At 43.2% G+C, this 17,958-nt stretch overlaps 2 protein-coding genes across 4 annotated transcripts; both read left to right on the forward strand.

The window, feature by feature from the left end:
- The first annotated feature begins 115 nt into the window (after positions 1 to 115).
- TNFRSF9 (TNF receptor superfamily member 9) lies at positions 116 to 5,970 on the forward strand. 3 transcript variants are annotated; one of them, XM_048967740.1, is made up of 7 exons: positions 116 to 554; positions 626 to 742; positions 1,489 to 1,626; positions 2,278 to 2,344; positions 2,426 to 2,562; positions 2,781 to 2,915; positions 4,657 to 5,970. In XM_048967740.1, the coding sequence occupies exons 1-7, from the start codon at positions 458 to 460 to the stop codon at positions 4,779 to 4,781; spliced, it is 816 nt and encodes a 271-aa protein (XP_048823697.1). In that variant the 5' UTR covers positions 116 to 457; the 3' UTR covers positions 4,782 to 5,970. The 3 variants fall into 3 exon arrangements, with proteins under 3 accessions (XP_048823697.1, XP_048823698.1, XP_048823695.1); XM_048967741.1 differs by having other exon boundaries at positions 4,662 to 4,778; XM_048967738.1 differs by lacking the exon at positions 4,657 to 5,970 and adding an exon at positions 3,054 to 4,644.
- Positions 5,971 to 13,684: 7,714 nt separating this feature from the next.
- Positions 13,685 to 17,928, forward strand: UTS2 (urotensin 2). Its single transcript, XM_048967928.1, has 4 exons — positions 13,685 to 14,576; positions 16,658 to 16,768; positions 16,891 to 16,934; positions 17,464 to 17,928. The coding sequence occupies exons 1-4, from the start codon at positions 14,474 to 14,476 to the stop codon at positions 17,578 to 17,580; spliced, it is 375 nt and encodes a 124-aa protein (XP_048823885.1). The 5' UTR covers positions 13,685 to 14,473; the 3' UTR covers positions 17,581 to 17,928.
- The last annotated feature ends 30 nt before the right edge of the window (positions 17,929 to 17,958 follow it).

The following is a 17,958-nucleotide window of genomic DNA, read 5'->3' on the forward strand; positions in this document are numbered from 1 at the left end:
TCCGACAAGTCACGTGTCTGTAGCGACGCCTCGCACCCATTGCGGCGCTGCGCTTCGTCCCGCGCTGCCACCCACAGCGCGGTTTGTTTCCACGCTCCGCAGGGGGGCGGCTCGCGATGTCTCCCCTCCACCCTCGGCGGCCGCTCGCAGCTGGTCACCCCGCACCACGCGGGACGGCACCGGGCCGGACTCCCGCACCCACCGCGGGGATTCCTCGACGCTCAGCGGGAAGCCCCGGCGGGGAGCGCTGGTCTCTGCCCGGCAGCGCCGAGGTGGCGGTCCGCGCGGGCGCTGCCCGGCAGGACGAGGGTCTCGCCGCAGCCCGGAAAGCCCCGCCGGGCCGGGGTTTCCCCGCCGCCCCCGGGTGACGCAGCCATCCCGCTGGGGGCGGCTCTAAGGGCCGCTGCCCGCCGCCACACGCGCACTCGGGAGCGCCGCTCCGCCGCACACCGACCCCATGGGAGCGGCCGCCCCGCTGCTGCGCGCCGCGCTGCTGTTAGCGCTGAGCCCGGCGCACGCGGCCGCCGCTCCGTGCGCCGCCATCTGCCCCGCGGGTGAGCGCCGGGCCGGGACGCGCTGCGAGCCCCGGCGGCGCTTCTCTACAGCCTTCGTGTCTCTCCTGCAGGTACCTTCGCGGCTGGCGCGGGCTGCGGGCGGGGAGCGAACTGCCAGCAGTGCCCGTCCGACACCTTCTCCAGCGCGGTGGGAGCCAGCAGCTGCAATCTGTGCCGCAAGTGCGAAGGTATCGGGGGTTAAGAGCTGCCGTTCGGCTCGTTGTTACCGCTCGTGGGGCGCTGCTGGACGGCGGGTGGGCTCAGCCGGAGGTGCCGTGCGCTGCACCCACGGCAACGCGGCCAGCAGCACGGAGGAGGGATCCGCACCTCTGCTCTGCGCTACGGCGCCCCGCCTGCAGTGCTGTGCCAGATGAGCGGCTCGCAGTACGGGGCGGACGCAGACCTGCAGGAGAGCATCCGCGGCAGGGCCAGAAAAGCTCCGAGGGATGGAGCAGCGCCTTGCGCGGACAGACTGAGAGCTGGGCTGTGCAGCCAGAGAAGAGAAGGCTGCGGGGAGAGCTGAGAGCGGCCCGTCTGCGTCTAAAGGGGCTGTAGGAAAGAAGGGGACAGTGCTTTTACCAGGGTCTGCTGTGACAGGATGAAGGGAACTAAAAGAGATTGGATGTAAAGAAGAAGTTTTTTAAAGTAAGGGTGGTGAAGCACAGGTTGGGCACAGGTGGTGATGCTCCATCCCTGGAAACAGCCAAGGCCAGGCTGGAGGAGCTCTCAGTCCCTGGTGGAGCTGTGGGTGTCTCTTGCATTGCAGTGCGTTGGACCAAGTGACCTTTAAGGGTCCCTTCTAATTCAAACTTCTTAGACCTCTCTCTGAGCTGGGCAGCTTAATTTCTGTAAGAACAAATGACCTGGACCTTTGCTGCACCAGGTTGTGTGTGCTTGAGGCACATGTAACATCATGCTCGTTTCCTCCTTCCAGGAAGATTCAAGTACTTAAAGGTGTGTTCACCAATAAGTGACGCTGAGTGCACGTGCAAGGAGGGATATCGCTGCAGTGACGATGGCTGCTCCCGCTGTGACAGAAGCTGTGGGCTGGGCAAGGAGAGAACTGGGAGCGGTACGATCTCCCTTCACCACCTCTTGTGCAGCGCAGAAAAAATTGCATGAAGGACCTCCTGAGCTCCTGAAACTGTGCCTCAATTGGTTCCCTTTGCATGACAGCTCTTTTGTCAACACTGTGTAGGAAACTGTACCCAAGTATCGTGCTGGTACAAAGCTCACGTAGCTCACAGGGATGGGCACAGGGAAATACATACCTTGTACTCCAGTATTTGATGGAACTTATGAGCAGGAGGGAGACCTACTTTTTGTGTGGTCCAATAACGAGAGGACTGGGGGGAACAATTCTAAACTAAAAGAGAGGAGATTTAGATTAGATATTAGGAGGAAATTCTGTACTCACAGGTTGGTGAGACCCTGGCACTGCAACCCAGAGAAGTGTGGGTGCCCCATCCCTGGAGGTGCCCAGTGAGAGGTGGATGGGGCCCTGGGCAGCCTGAGCTGGTGAGGGGCAGCCAGCCTACAGCTGGGATGGAGGGGCTGTAAGGAACCTTTCAACTCAACCATACTGTGATTCCATGATTGTGTACTCACAGCAACTTATAACAATTCTATGAACGTAGATAATACCGTACAGTCATGAGTAACATTTCATGTGTTCTTTTAAATACTCACCTTGTACTAACATACCTCTCCTTGTCCGTTGCAGGTTGCCAGACTTGCCCCTATGGAACTTTTAATGATCAGCCTGATGGCTCCTGTAAAAACTGGACAATGTAAGCAACAAAACTAAATGCTTTAACTTGACTGGATTTTTTTCCATTGCTTTTCTTTTTCTTTCTTTAAATGTTTTTCAGATGTTCTGAAAACCAGGTTCTGCAGCCTGGAACTGCAACAAAAGACGTGGTTTGCAAACACAGTCCAGATAATCCCACTTTAGCCACCACTTTACCCACCACTTCTCCTGCAGTTCCATTTCCTATCGCTGTGCCAGGTGAGTCATTGTACAACATTGCTTTTAGAGCTGAAGAATCAGGACTAACTGTGAAACGTGCTATTGCTCATTCACTTACCACTGGAAGTAGGATTCCTTTCTCATACCCATTTCCAGTACTGCAGACTAATCTAGAAGCAGACCTATTGAGATGGGGACAAGAAAGCTGGCTAATTTACATGCAGTAGAATTTTGTTCTGTTGTTTGCTTCTTCCTAGGGAGGGACCTCCAGATGGACATTATCAGAATTTCTCTGGCTGTAGCAGGGCTTTTGTGCATAGCATTTCTCCTGCCTTTGTGTGTATGCCTCAGCGTCTGGCAGAAAAAGAAGCTACGCGCTGTCTTCAAGAAAAGTAAGTTAGATACACTCCGATTCCATTTTTGTTTTTCAATCTAGGCAGAAATCAGAAATTCATTTTTAAGTATCTTTTTAAAACATGTTTAAAAAAACAGTTACAGATGATGATGTTTTTTTTAATTTCCTCTGAAAGTCAGAAATAGTCATCTGGTTCAACCAACCCTGCTCACGCAGGGGAACACCCAGAGCAAGCAGGGAGATTCTGCAACCTCTCTGGGCAACCTGTGGCAGTGCTCCATCATCCTCACAGTGAAGAAATACTTCCTGATGTACAGACAGAGCCTTCTGTATTCCAGTTAATGCTCACTGCCTCTTCTTCTGGCACTGGGCACCACTGAAAAGAACACTCCTCTGTCTTCTTTGCACCCAAAGCTGGAGTCATGACTGCACTGTAGCAACAATCAGGACTTGCTGCTGCAGAGCCGCAGAGCCAGCTTGAAACCAGTACTGCCCTCCCAGGAGACACAGAAGTTCTGCACAAAGCTGTGGTGAATTGCATCTGACTTATTTTATGAGCTCTGGCATGGCTCTACCTGCAGATACTTTTGTGTTTACAGTGAACTGCAGTACCCACATTACCTATATTTTCCTATTATTTGAAGAACACTGATCTGTATTACCCTGGGTATTGACTGTAATCACAGGTTAAGCTACAAGAAGAAAACATACTGCGTTTCCTGAGTTCCAAAGTAAGACTTTCTTCTCAGTCCTTTGCAGCCAGTGTTGGTTGGTAAAGACAAAAGATTTAATAAACACATCTTAAATGAACAAAGGAAATTATAAAGGAGGCTCTGCTGCCTCCAGGAAATAGGACTCTGAAAGCTGCTGTTGAAGCTGACCATGTGTATAAGTTTCTGACTGTTGTAATGTTACAGTTGAATGTTTTTTGTGTCCTCTGTATAGCTCCAATGTGTGAATGCTGAGCCTTCATTGCCTCCTCTCAGCTCACTCTCAGTATTTCTGTCACCACTTCTGACAAGTAACACGATTTCTGTACTTGGCACTCAAACGTACTTGGGTGTAGGTTCCTTATAAAATCTCGATCAGATAAGTATGTTTTTCATCTTGAACTCAAAGAAACGCACCAGAAGTTTAGACATAATGTGCTTTGCTATCTAAGCCAAGGGTTTAAGTAAGTATTAATTGGCTCTGGGTAATTTTTCATTTACTTTTAATAAGTATTCCTTGTCTTGGATAATGTTTTAATACAAGCACAGGATTCTAAAAGGACGTAAAGGAACTCTATAAGGTTGCAAGAGCTCCTTAGATCTTTTCCCAAAGGGAGAGCATGCACTGTTCACAATTGCCAAAAGTCTACCTTTGAAGTTTGGCGCAGTTCAGTGCTTTTTAGCCTTGTAAGACAACATTCTGTTTAGATGGCATTTAGACCTTCCCTGCAGACTAGAACTGAGCAACTAGAGCAATGAAAATATGAAAGCTCAGCAAACAACACCTCTTCTCGATTTCACTGCTTCCTAGCTTTCTGCTGTATCCCTCGTTACATTGGTTGGAATATACTGTGGCAAACACAGCACTAGCAGCCCTGTCAGATTAGGGGAAACTGTGAGAAATTTTCTCTTGGCAAACCACGATGCAGAGGAATAATTCCAAAGTAGATTATTGGATCAACTGGAAGATTTTTTCTTGCTGCCTTCCTCCAGTTGTGACTGAGGAAGGGTGAAACAGGGTGGCTGAATAAAAGCAATAGGAAGTGAACATCTGCTCTCTTTCTTCAGTACAGACTACGCCTGAGCAGTCAGTCCAAGAAGAGACCTGCAGCTGCCACTTCCCTGAGGAGGAACAAGGCGAAGATCAAGATTGTGGCAAATCCACAGAATTCAGAGACCTCTTGGAGAACTAAGAATTGGACTGTCCAGGTCACCCCTATTTGTCTCCTCTTAGAACACAACCTTTCAATTTGTGAATTTCAGAGTGCTAAGTAGTCCATTTAAGGAGAAAGCACATCTTTCCTAGCTTGTTGATTGTTATCTGGGACTGGGAATCATATTTCTAAGCAGTAGTAGTACTGCTGTGCTTAAAACCAAGGCCAGTATGGCATTCTGGCTCCTCTTATAAATGCTGCCTGAGCCATAACTTACACGAAGCCTGAAAGCATTTATCCCTAAAATGGAGATCTGTAGCGTGTAGGAGAGCTGTGTGTCCCACTCATGGTCTCTGCATTACTGTTGCCAGCTCTCCTCCTCAGTCTGGAGCTGCAGCTCCTCTCAAAGCATAGCTTAAACCCAGCAGTGTTGGGTTTCTTCTGCAAACACAGATCTCATCTCACACTTTCAGTTGCCAGCAGCCATGGAAACAGATCTGGCCTGACCACCACACAGCCTCTTATGTCAGAGACAGGAAAATGTAAAAAAAATAAATAAATCTAGAGCTGCAAAGTTTTTTTTTTATAACAGCTTGTATCTGCTGTCGTAGTGCAGAGATTGCCTTAATAGAGGCAGTGGAAACACTGAGAAAAGCTGTGGTTGACTTGCTCTTAGGAAGGGATGTTTCTGCGCACTTAGACTGCAACACCTCAGTCCTACATCATTCAGCTTTCATCTTTTGGGTGATGTAAATGTGTTGCAGATGAGGTATATGTAGAACGTGATACATTTCTGGTACTATTTCTGTTCCTCTAAGGGTGGAAAGATTTTAACCTCAGACAGTATATCTGTCTTTCTGATCAAGTGCTGTTACTTTGGTCTAAAAGAGAAAAGAAAATGCTGGCAGTGACAGCATTTTTAACCTTTTTCTGAACCAAATATTTTATTTCTTCAGTAAACGTTATTCAAAAATCGAATTTAAACCTATCAACGTGTAGGTAAAGGGTGATTTTCTTCTTTATGTAATTTCAGTTTTGAAAAAAGAATACAGTTGTCTGAAGAATGACTGCTTATGTGTCTATTAGCACAAAATTAAGATTTTTTTACATAGTAATTTTAAGAAACCTACTGTTTTGTAACTTTTTTGTAACTTCTGTATATTAGACAGTAAGTACAGAAACCTGAATTCCAAAGTTAAGTATATGTAAATAAATAATTTGTTTCGAAGCCCTGGAGTCCAAGTCTCCTTTCCTTGAGTCTTTTTTTCTTACAAATAAAGTCAAATTCACAAACTGAAGGAGAGGGGAAGGAATAGGAAACCTCACCAGTAGTTATAGACATCTTAGAATAGGATAAAATAGTTCTGCCTGTGATTAGTTTACAATTCACACATTAATGATGAGAATTAATGTACACACGTTGTAACAAATCAACATACCTTATGTTTCCTCCTAGGAAAGAAAGGCAGCAGTTAGACTTTCGTATTTTGCCACTGCATTTTGCACGTCAATTTGCAAATTTCATTGCATCCTCTAAAAGCAGTTTTCTTCACTTAAAGGTCTCAGCGAAGATAATAATTTATTCAGCAATTAAGAATGACTGGTGTGAAGTGCCTTGGGCTGAACATGACAGTTGATTCTGATTAGAGCAGTCCACCTTTCTGGACCATTCAGGTCCATATCTGAAGTATTATCGCGAGACATTTCTGCCTCTGGAACCATTGCAGGAATAAGTTCAAAAAATTCACATTTTCTTCTCCTATACAGAAGAATTCCAGAGCCAAACAGCAACATAAACAAGACAGTTATTGCTTACCCAACAGCCTTAATCTGAAACTTAATTCCCATTTAGTGACATCCTATAACTTATAAGTCTCCTGACTGGCAAAAACATTACCACTCAAAACTTGGCTCTTTAGAATCATCTCTGCAGTCACAGTACTTCTTACTGCTCTAAACAACTCCAGTTTGTTCCTCTCTTTTTGATGCTCACGTGCACCTTGGCTGCACATGCAGCTTTTTCTTCAAAATATCTGAATAAACTTATCAGCTGAAAGAAGTGCAGACAGTCCTAACACTGAGCTGTAACTCAGAGAGTTTCTGTTTCGTTGCCTGTGACTGTTTCTTTTCTCAAGTCTTTTTAATTTATTGTGTAGTGAACAAAAAGGAATTGGGAATTCCATGATGATTCTTGAGCAGCCCCATTTGGCTGAAGATGAGGTAAGGTGCCATGCCAGATGTAAGCATTTCACATTTCCATTTGTTTTTCTTGGAAGTCAGGAAGGGCTCTTCTAGCCAGACTGTGTGTGGAGGCCCTGGTGATGTCAGACCAGAAGTTTAAAGGCATGGAAAAAGGAGACAGGTGCTCTTGAAAGATAAGTTTAAGCAGGGAATCGTGCTGCTTTTTTATTGCTTGCAGAACCAGTACCATTTCCTGGCACAGTTCCTGGCATCACTACTTAACACTCTGGTTGTCAGATATCTTGACCTCATAGTCCCTTGCAAGAGTTGTGTGGCTAAGCTAAGCAAAAGCGAAGCATTGATGTCCCTCACGCCCTCCATTCCACAGACAGGTCAACAACACCAGGACACACCAGTGTGTTTCCATGCCTGATACATCTGGGGAGAGACTCTGAATTGTAACAGGTGCTCTTAACCACACAAACACATATCACTTCAAAATGCATGTTATGAGTTCCTAATTTCAGCCCTTTATCAGGTCTTTTATGCCTCGCCCTAGCAACAAGCATCTCTTGCTCACCCTGAGGACCACCTCCTTCCACTTCAATTTACCATCCTTCAATTGCACGTCTACTTCCAATGGGAAAAACAAGACCTACTGTTCATTGAGTACAGACACTGTATAAAATCTCCCAGAAAATCCCTTCATGTCTGACATGGTGTCACGCTCAGGATTCCAAACGGAATCAATGCTATTTGAATCACACAAGACACAGGATGCTCTCTTGTATAGTGCATTCCCCAAATAAAGTTCTTCAGTACTCTGCTAAAAATGAAGTCATCTTTGACTAATTGCATAGCATTCTCCATAAGAAATGATCCACTCTGAGATCTAACTCAGAGAAATGATTATTAAACAATTAACTTGTAGCCCACCCCTTGCAGTTTAAGCAAGTCACAAGAAGTGGAGATAATTTTCACTTAAATACACGAAGTCTTATTTCTGTCAATAAGCATTACCTCCTATTTTCTCTCTCAGAAGCATCCCCAATACAGATGCCTTCTGCAGAACCTGTCACAGAAGCGCTCTGTCCCTCAGGATATTTGTGCAGATGCTTTTGTTTTGTTAGCTGTGTATCACAGACAGATGCTGAAGCATCCTTCTGTCCCTGGAACTGGCATGGACAAGGCTGCTGGATGCCCTCACTGTAAATAAGAGCTTCTAACAGTCGACAGATGAAATGGAAATTCCTTCTAACCTCAACGTGGCAAGAGTTAGTTATGATATCACCTACTATGTTTCCATTCACCTTCTATCTCCGGGATGCCTGCCAGTTAAAGCAACAGATCTACCTGCAATACTACAGAAAACCATTTTATTGTAGTGGAAAGGAAAACCGGCTCAAAATCCATTGAAACCAATGCAAGTATCTCCTGTTTGCATTAAGAAAATAAATCAGTTATTATTCAATGAACCAAGTGCAAAACCCCACACAAACACACCTACATCAATTTAAAGATTATTTAGTGTGACTTCAGCCTGTTAAAGCTTCTCTTGGTTTACATAATCTGAACTGAAACAAACCCTTTCAAAACTGTAATGAAATCTCAAGCCACCCATTTAAGTCAGTCTGAAACCAAACCTTAGGTTATGTTGCCAGCTCTGCTCCTGCACGCGTTTCAGCAGGCTTAGAACAAAGCTACTGCAGAAGGTGAACAGAGGTGAAAGAGACTGCATTTATCTACAGCATGTATCTTAAATTCCTTCTCATATTTACAACACCGAAGTTTGGTTGATCTATTTAGAACTATAAACCATTCAATCTGAAAGAGAATGCTACACTGGCCTGTAAACAGACAAAAGCAGCACTGCACTACTGTTACTCAGTATGGAGAATTTGTAGACATCTTAAAACAACTTTGAAAGAGTAGAACAGAATCCTATAAGAATTATACATCAGTGTCTAAACCAGAGCTTAATTAAACATCTGAAGTACAATATTTCTCCTCAAACTAGAATGGAAAATAGAGTGAAAAGGTACATGAAAGTAATGATGGGGAAAAACTATTTTACTCCAAAAGAGCTGCAGCATTGCAGTTCAGCACCACAGATGTCTCATCAAGCTGGAATTGCATCAGAAAGTCAAAGATTGATTTATTTATTATGATTCACACTGGTACTGTTATAGCCAGTCATAACAATGGATCTTTGCCACCATACACTTCAATAAATACATTACCTTGTACCAGTACAGGTGTAAGTGACCACAGAAAGTGCTTGAAGGTTCACTCAAAACACAGATTTCAGTTTTAGTAAGTAGAAAAGAAGCCAATCTCTTCCTTAGGCAGGGAATTTAAGGATTTAGAAATCCAAGCAGGCACTGCACCCAAGAAGCCCTCAGACACAGAAATAACCTCCTGTCATTACAGCTCAGGAACTTCCTGCACTCACCAGCAGCACAGCCTACAACCACTGCTCGTGTGGATGAGGCTGGAACATACAGCACATTAATTATGCCTCAGAATCCAGGGGCAGGTAAGGGATCGTTGTGCTGCGGCAGCACAAATCATACTACCCTACAACATTCCTGCTACAAGTGTTATCTGTTATTTGAAAAACTGGAATCCATCTCTCAGACAGCAAAGAGAAGCTCCTGCGTGGCTGACTGCCAAGGAATGGGCATTCATTTGCACAGTAACCTTGAAAGAACCGCTTTAAACCTCAAGTTGCTCGGTAAGACCTATGCCAACTTTCCCCTTGTTAAATACAGACATTTGTCCTGAGATGTGAATCACTGAGTCTGCAAAGATTCCATTTAATTAACAAAAAAAATTAAGGATTAAAGGGATTATGCAATTGGAAAGAAAACAAAAAAACAAAAAAACAAAAAAAAAAAAAAAAATGGTATGAGACATTCATTTACTGCCTACGCTAAGTAGGACAGAAAAATGCCAACAATTAGGAGACCTCCTTCATCAGTCAGTAGCTCTTGGCCAAGCACTGATCTGCTGCCTGAAATTTGTCCTCTAATCTCAGTTGCAGGAGAAATAAAAGCTATAGTATTTCTGCAAAAAAAGTTTGACCAGGGAGTTTGATTCTGCGCCTCTAAAAACAACATTGCTGTGTACAGCAAATAACCTGAAAAGAAAAATAAAGCAGGACGGCTCTGATGGAATTGCTGTTGCTCTGTCCCCTCAGCAGGTTCCAGCCCCCACCTGCCTGCTGCTTAGATAACGGATCAATGCCATCTCCAAAGACTCCCAAACGTTAATTCCACACCCTGTCCGACAGACTCAACCTCGGGGGCTCCACGCCTCTTCAGAAGGTTTCTCAGCGCCATCTCCTGGGGCAGCAATTTCATTATCACTGCTTTTTTATCCAGTAAGGGACAAAGCCCAAAGTTTATTTAGCTTAGTTTAGAAAACCAAACAGATGAACGTACTTGCCTATCCCAGTTCAGTCCCAACAGTTCTCTCCCCTCTCAGTTCTCACACCAGGAAATTACTGGTGCACTGTTTCTAGGATCAGAACCAACCTGAATTGCACTGCGATACTGGAAAGACTCCAAAAAGTCAGTTATTACAACACGTCCCAGAACACTTCAAGGAAGCCCAACCTGGACACACTAATGGGTTGCAGCAACACTGCAGAAGTAAACACACATCTCAAAAGAACACAAGCCCAAAGCCCAGCCCTCCACCTGGTCTGAAAAAGGAGGACAGTTGTGGGCAGTCATTGACTTGCAGCCTTACAGCAGACTGCCTTGTCCTACATTCTGTGCAGTGCTGACCAGGTAGGGAGAAAGGCTGTGAGAGTTCCATTGTGCAGAAAGGTTTCTTGCAGTGCCTGTTCTCATCGCTTCAGGTTTAAAAATGATCCGTAATTGCATCGTCAGTTCCATTACATCTTTTGTGGAACAAACCCTATTTCAGGCTCTGGTCACTGTTCCTCTGTTTGGGACTGCGTTATCCAGAGTTCAATTCCCACGAGATACTGATGTGCTGCATTTCCAAGCCCCGGTCACGCCAGACTTATTTTCCTTCATGCCAAACTTTAGTGTGCTAATTCTGCAGTACTGAGAGGATAAGGGAGTTAAGGACCAGTTTGTCAAGCCTGACTTGGAGAATATACCCAGACTACAGTGTGCCAGCCCAGCAGGGGAGAAAAAAAAAAAAAAAGAAAAAAGTTTTTTTTCTTCCCAAAGTGGTGGAAACTATACTAACCAAGAAGCGATGTTTTAGCAGCTGTGATCTTGTAGCAGACTCAGTTTCTGGACCACTTGCCAATTCCACAGAGAAACAGACTATCTTCAGAAAGGTCTGCAGGCCTCCCACCTTCATTCACCGCAAAGGCACACAGTTACACACACATACTCACTTCTGCAAACACTTTGGCCCATCACAGAACAAGAAAACACCCAGGTCAGAACCTCTGAGATCTTAAGAAACAAACAAACAAAAAACTTGGAGAGAATTTCAGAAGATAGAAGCACTGCTGTGCACACCAAGCACTCCACATTGCAGTTCCTACTGCATGTGCCACATCACAGTTTGCACTGTGGGCAAAAGGAGCATCTTCAAAAAAGGATGCTGGCCACATGTGGCTAAGGTACAGTTATTTTGTTGCCATGCAATAATCACGTAACAAAGCTGAATAATAACCAAAACAGGAAATACAAATTTTAAGTGGTTATGAGGACAAAAATTCACTAAAACCCTGGGCAGGCTGATCTGATGGGGGGCAGCCAGCCCATGGCAGTGTTTGGAACCAGCTGTGCTTTAAGATCCCTTCCAACTCAACCATTCTATGATTTTATGATAAGCTCATCCACTATTACAATTCCAATATAAAAACGTTGTACTGCGCACCTATCTTCCTACACACTAAATGCAAGCCAGAAAAATCACAGAGTTCCATATCCCAGCAGCAGCTCCTCACACAAGCACTGCAGCTCAGTCACAAGTTGTCTCATCTGAAGTTCCTCCTCTCACCCCCTGCCACACTACTTGACATATCTTGTGCTGACTTAGCACAAAGCAGCTTAAAACAGGTGAAAGATCTTTTGCATTACTGATCAGATTTCAATCTCAATGCTTAACTCAGAAGGTGGACAGCTGGCAGTTTTTCCCATTTTCTCCTCCCTTGACTTGCAGTTTATTTTTCATGAGTCATCACTTTAAATCAAGAATAGTTGTTTCTTCTGATAATTCAGGACAACTTGTTTAATGCTAGGTTAATCTGCATTTACTATTCTTTGTTTGTTCAGTAATGTATTCCCATTCCTGCTGCTCTGTTACATTAAACCAAAGCAAGTGAACGTCAATTAACAGAAACAAGAACTAACAAAAAGGTTTTGTTGTGTTTTTTGTTGTGTTTTTTTTTAAAAAAAAAAAACAAAAAATGGCACCTTTGATAAAATTTAAAAAAGTTCTCTACAGATCAGTCCTTAATTTTTTTTTTTATTAAATACAATTCCCGTTTCCTTCCTTCTCTCCATGGAGTTTCAGGGTTTTGTACCTTTATTTGGGATGAGCTGTTTCTTCACTTTGCATCCTGACGTGTGCTCCGTCCCCTCAGGAAAATGCCTTTGACATTTTGGTAGGGGAAAGAATGTTTAAGTGACAGCTTCAAAGCTGAGTAAAGGCAATAAGCCGTGGGCAAGCTGCCCAACTTCTACATGACGCACTTCATGATCGCCCTAAGAGGCTGAGTCTTCCTTGTGAGAAGACAAAGGACAGAAGCTGCTTGTGAAGAATGCTTCATTAGCTTTCCTTGGAGGATACTCAGAGTGAATATTGATAATGCCATTGTCATTGATAGTTCACTGAAGGAGAAGCATTTGTACAGAGCATCCAGCACCAACTGTGAGATCACGAATCAGATCAAACCTAATTACTGTCTGCAGTTTTGGAACAAAGAGTTACATGACTCAGATGAGGAGAGAGAATTCCTCTCTACTTCTCTCGTAGGAGAGCAAAGGGAAAGAGGCACATAAAACACATTAGGATAATTCTGTAGGGGAATTCTTTTGCCACATTCATTGACTTCAGCAAAGTCCACCACAGCAGGTTTTATAGCTACAGAACGCACGCTACAGGTGTGCAAAGTCAACATCGAACCTGTCTGTACACAAAGGACAGTAGCGGAGTTTAACGAGAAAGGACCACTGAAGTCCTCCTCCACCCCACTGCCTTTGTACTCAAAGCATTGGAACTTATGGGGTGATGCTGATTTTAAAACAGTTATGTGGCTCCTAGAATTTACAATTAAAAAATGAATCTTCAAAAGGAAATGTTAAGAAAAAAGGAAGTAGATAAATTCATTTCTTGTGTAACTTAGAAAGAACAACAGTAGCAGTAGTTAGATTTCACAGTATTTGGAAGAGTATTTGAAAGCACAAGTGTTTTATATGAAAGGCAAGGAGGGAAATTAATGAACTGCTACTATAAGTCTGAACAGATTTTTTTTTTCCCCCCATTTTAGGAAAATCATCATAAAGTTCCTTTTCAGTTTGAAGTTTCTAGACAGATAGAATGCTTCATGAGGAATGAGGATGAGGGACCAGTCCAGTGAGTTCTTCCTCTGATATTAAAAAAAAAGAAATTCTAAGTAGAGAAGGCAAAATATGCTAGATGGAAGGAAAGAGACTCGCCTTATGAGGTTATGTATTACATGTGGCAGCTACTGCATTTACTTTACAAGCAAAATGCAAACTGGAAAAGCAGCTATCCAGTATGCACAGAATAAATAAGTTAATTCCAAGTGAAGGAAGCAGAAGATGAAGCAGAATGGAGAAAGGACTCCCAGTCTAGGGAGGGACCCGAGTTTAATATCAACCAAGGTAGTTTATACATATCAAGTAAGTTTCCACATAGAAGCTCTACTTTCTCTGCCAAGACGATTCTCCAGGGCTACACTGGATAAAGTCATCTCAAACAAAATGAAAAGCTACAAGAAAGAAACCAGCCCCTTCCACTTTCATTCTCTTTGTGAATCAACTAGATGCTTTAACTCTGCTTCCCTTTCGCATCATCTGGCGCAAGAACCCCAAAAATGATACATCCATCTATTTCACAAGAGAGAAAAAAAAAAAAAAAAAAAAAAAAAGAGTATTTCATATCAGATGCTTTGCGTCAAGCCTGCTATGGCTCATAAATCTTACTGCCCTGGTCATTTCAGCCAACGTCTGACCCTTTTGTTAACTCATGATTTATAACTGGAAGTTATTTTCTTTATGCCAGATTTATAAACTTTACTGTGCTTGGTTTGATATAATATCCATTTCGTACATCAAGCTATAAGACAGTAAATTTATTGTCCATGAGGTGTTACCTTGAAAAATTACATCAATGCAAAGTGGTTTCCATTTACAATCAATAGACAATAAATTCATTGGATTTCTTTTTTTGGGGGGAGGGAGAGAAGGGGTATGACCATATTTATGAGGTCATGAGTGGCTATATAATGAGTGAAACAGGGAGCAGAGGCAGCAGTCTGGAGTTCCGAATTACAGGCGTTGACAAGACGAAATATATTCAACGGAGCAACAATGCATAAGCTGGTATTCTGCTGTCTCATTATCATCAGCTTCTCCTGTCCTCTCTTCTCTCTCCCTGTCATCAACGCCAGCGAGATGTCTTATCAACTCCCAGGTAAGCCCTTCGGATTTAGCGCTCATAAGAGAGCAAACGGAACACGAGAACCAGAGCAGCAGCAGGTATGCTTTCAAAGGGGGTCTTTATCTGTGCCGGTCAGCTGGATAAAAAGCAGGAATGACTTCAGAACACCGGCCACAAGTAATATCACTGGTGGGCAGCAGTTCTGTAAAATGGGCATTTTGTTGGGTGCTTTTACATATTTCTTCCTGCTGCTTTTAAATCTAAGGGGCAATATAATTGAGACTTGCAGTAAATGAGCGTGAGCTGGCAGATGCTGCATCTCTGAAGCAACATTAGTAGACATTAGGTAATTTACAGAAACTTGGCTGAATGGCACTTGCTGCACTTTAAAGTGAACTATGCTTAACTGAAGTGGCGTTTTTAAGGGGGTAAACCCACTACAAGGATTAATGCATTCCTACTCACATCAAGTGCAGGCAAACCTGACTTAAAGTACAAACATAGCACTGTATTGAGCATGATTTTGTACTAAGCATCATGCCTTCTGCCTGCACTAATGCAGACTCCACTCCACGCTGTGAAAGAATAAATCTTTGCTTGAAAAAGCTGTTCTCAAAGTTTGAAGTCATACTGTAAGCCAGAGTAAGATATATCATTAAACTGCATGCAGTGCCTACAGGATTATCCTTATCAGACCTGACCTGTGCTGGACGCATTGCTGAAATGAGCTCTGAAAGAACAGGCAGTTCTAAAACGGAACTCTTTCACAAGGCTAGATACAAAAGGGCTCCTGTAATATAATGGCTCTGCAGGTGAAAGGTGCAGGTGTTGTTGGTTTATAGGTATCCATCCATCACCCCTAGTTTGCTGTGTATAACTTGGACTCACTAAGCCAGCATCTTCTCAAACATTCCACAAAATAATTTGCCATTTACAGGCAGCCATGACTTAGTATGGACAGCATCTATCTTATCATAAAATGAACCAGCTAACTAACCATTTATCTTCAAACAAATGTGCTGGATATACCAGTTAGGCTAATTAAATCTTCCTTGTAAATACAAAGAGTAATACAAGAGGGTAAGATAGGAGTGGAGCTCTCTAAAGACTGTTTGTTTTGTTTGTTTTAAATCTCAAAGCAACACCACCTGTTGACACTGTTCTGAATTGAAAAACAGTATGGGGATATGCATACAAACTTCTCTCTGCACAGAAAAGGAAACTTACATTATTCAGTCAGTCCTACACTGCAACCCCCACCATGCTCTATAAGTGCCCTGACCAACTAAGCCTGCACATCAAAGGTTTGCAAATATCTTCATAACAGACCAACACTGAAATGTTGGGGAATTATTTGCAGTGTTTTTTCTTGTATATAGATCACACAAAGGAGCTACAGTTTCACATCTGCACAGGTAAAAGCAACAGAATAATCCAGAAATGCAACTGAAAAAACAACACAATTAAGAGCTTTGCAATAGCTCTCTCTCAGCATCCATTATTTTGAATAGCTGCTGTTAATTAGCAGAGAAGTTTACTGTTAACTTAAGTGTAGAACCATTAAGGGCTCCTGTTTGCAGCCTACCTTGGGGTAACAGGTTAGTTACAGAACTACAAATTCTCTATTCACATCCAAACAATTCCATCAGGTATCACCAACCCTACTTTCAGAAAGAGTAATACCAGTACTGGTACACACTGACTGAGAGACAAGAGAAACAAACCAGGAAGTACACCTGCCAAAATCTCCTTTAAGATTCCCAACATTTATTCCTGTCCTTTCCCCCATTTTATTGCACTTAAAAGGTGGCAAATAGAGTAAGTTAATAAGCCTCCAACAGTAAAATTAGTCTTCAGTCACAGAAATGCTCCAGTGGAGGAACTCATTTGTAAAGGAATTCAGATATAAACCAACCAAAAAAAAAAACAACCCACACAAATCTAGCTACTCCCTCTAACACCCATTAAACGACGATGGGTGATTTATGATTTTAAGATCCTTTTCAATAGATGGAGCTAACTTACCTGCTTGGAAATCATCTGAAATGGAATGAAACTGGAATTAAAGGTATAAGGCCTCCATCAAACAACCACCTCCCATCTTCCTCTTGCAGATGATGAAGATTCGAGGCTAAATTTGGAGCAGCTGGGCAGCTCAGAAAGTACCTCCCTGCCTCAGTTTCTGCAGGAGCTCTTGGGCACACTGGTTGAAGACAATAAGGCAGGTGAGGCTTTGCCAAAGCACCTTGCATCAGAGTGCCAACAGTTTACACATCCACCAGTCACAGCAGACACACGTAGGTCCACTATTTATAAACAACAAAACATTTTGCCTCCTCTCTCCCAGGTCTTACCTCCAGCAGCTACAATCCAAGGAAAGATATCAAAGAGGTAAGTAAATAACTGTTTGCTAAATTAAGACCTCATGTTTTAAACTACGTGGGCTTGTTACAAAGACACCGCTTAAGATCCACAGATTTAACATAGTAGGCTAACATGTGCCACGATATTCTTGAAGCTAGAATCACTGGGCAGTTAGGTTTGCAGGGGAAAAAGAGAACAATAAAAACAAATTTAGGAAAAAAAAAATCTGAGCATTTCATGCAAATAAATCCAGTGTGTCTCTCCCAGTGAATCAACTTTGTAAATGAAGGTCAGTACCCAACTTCAGCAGGCCTGCCCTGCACATCAACCAGCATAAGCCATGCATCCTTTTCCCCCCAATGCAGCACAAGCCATGCAATATTATCAGAGCTGCTATCAGCCAGTAGGTAAATTGAGAACATTCTTTCTGCTTGACTGAAGATGTAGACTGTTTTAAAAGTACATCATCTAAACCTGAGGGGTAGTGAAGAGTATGCTTTCTCAATGAGAACATTAAGCAGCCACCAGTAACCTGTCTGTCTCTGTTTGACTTCAGACTTTCTATGGAAATCACCCACGAATTGCTCTGCTGGGCCGCTTGCTGATGAAGGACAGGAAGCAGTACAAGAAACGTGGCAACCTTTCTGAATGCTTCTGGAAATACTGTGTGTAAACAGAACAAACCTCCCCTGACTTCAGCTGCATAATTTATATATATATCTAAAACCATGTACATAAACTTGCTTGATTTGAAATCAGAAGGAAGAAATTTGAAGATAGCTCCTAACTTCAGACACTACTTGGAAATTAATAAATGGTTGATGTTTTGCAAATATTCTGTGAGCAGAGTAATATTTTCTTAGAGTTCAGCACAACAGGATGAAAGTAACAGTACAAAATCACAGAATCACAGAATCACCCGGGTTGGAAGGGACCCCAAGGATCATGTAGTTCCAACCCCCCTGCCTAGCAGGGCCACCAAACATACACATATGAATGAAGGGTATGTAACATGATGAGAACTCAGCAGAAGCATGATTCCCATGGGGTC

Source organism: Lagopus muta, chromosome 21 (genome assembly GCF_023343835.1).
Source record: "Lagopus muta isolate bLagMut1 chromosome 21, bLagMut1 primary, whole genome shotgun sequence".
NCBI classification, from domain to species: Eukaryota; Metazoa; Chordata; class Aves; order Galliformes; family Phasianidae; genus Lagopus; species Lagopus muta.

What these genes read in the sequence shown, in the direction of transcription:
- TNFRSF9 (XM_048967738.1), top strand. Translation starts at nt 458, where the DNA reads ATGGGAGCGGCCGCCCCGCTGCTGCGCGCCGCGCTGCTGTTAGCGCTG. An exon ending in CAAGGAGAGAACTGGGAGCG is followed by an intron (nt 1,627 to 2,277) that starts GTACGATCTCCC and finishes TGTCCGTTGCAG; the next exon opens with GTTGCCAGACTTGCCCCTAT. An exon ending in ATTTCCTATCGCTGTGCCAG is followed by an intron (nt 2,563 to 2,780) that starts GTGAGTCATTGT and finishes GCTTCTTCCTAG; the next exon opens with GGAGGGACCTCCAGATGGAC.
- UTS2 (XM_048967928.1), top strand. Translation starts at nt 14,474, where the DNA reads ATGCATAAGCTGGTATTCTGCTGTCTCATTATCATCAGCTTCTCCTGT. An exon ending in GGTTGAAGACAATAAGGCAG is followed by an intron (nt 16,769 to 16,890) that starts GTGAGGCTTTGC and finishes CCTCTCTCCCAG; the next exon opens with GTCTTACCTCCAGCAGCTAC. An exon ending in CAAGGAAAGATATCAAAGAG is followed by an intron (nt 16,935 to 17,463) that starts GTAAGTAAATAA and finishes GTTTGACTTCAG; the next exon opens with ACTTTCTATGGAAATCACCC.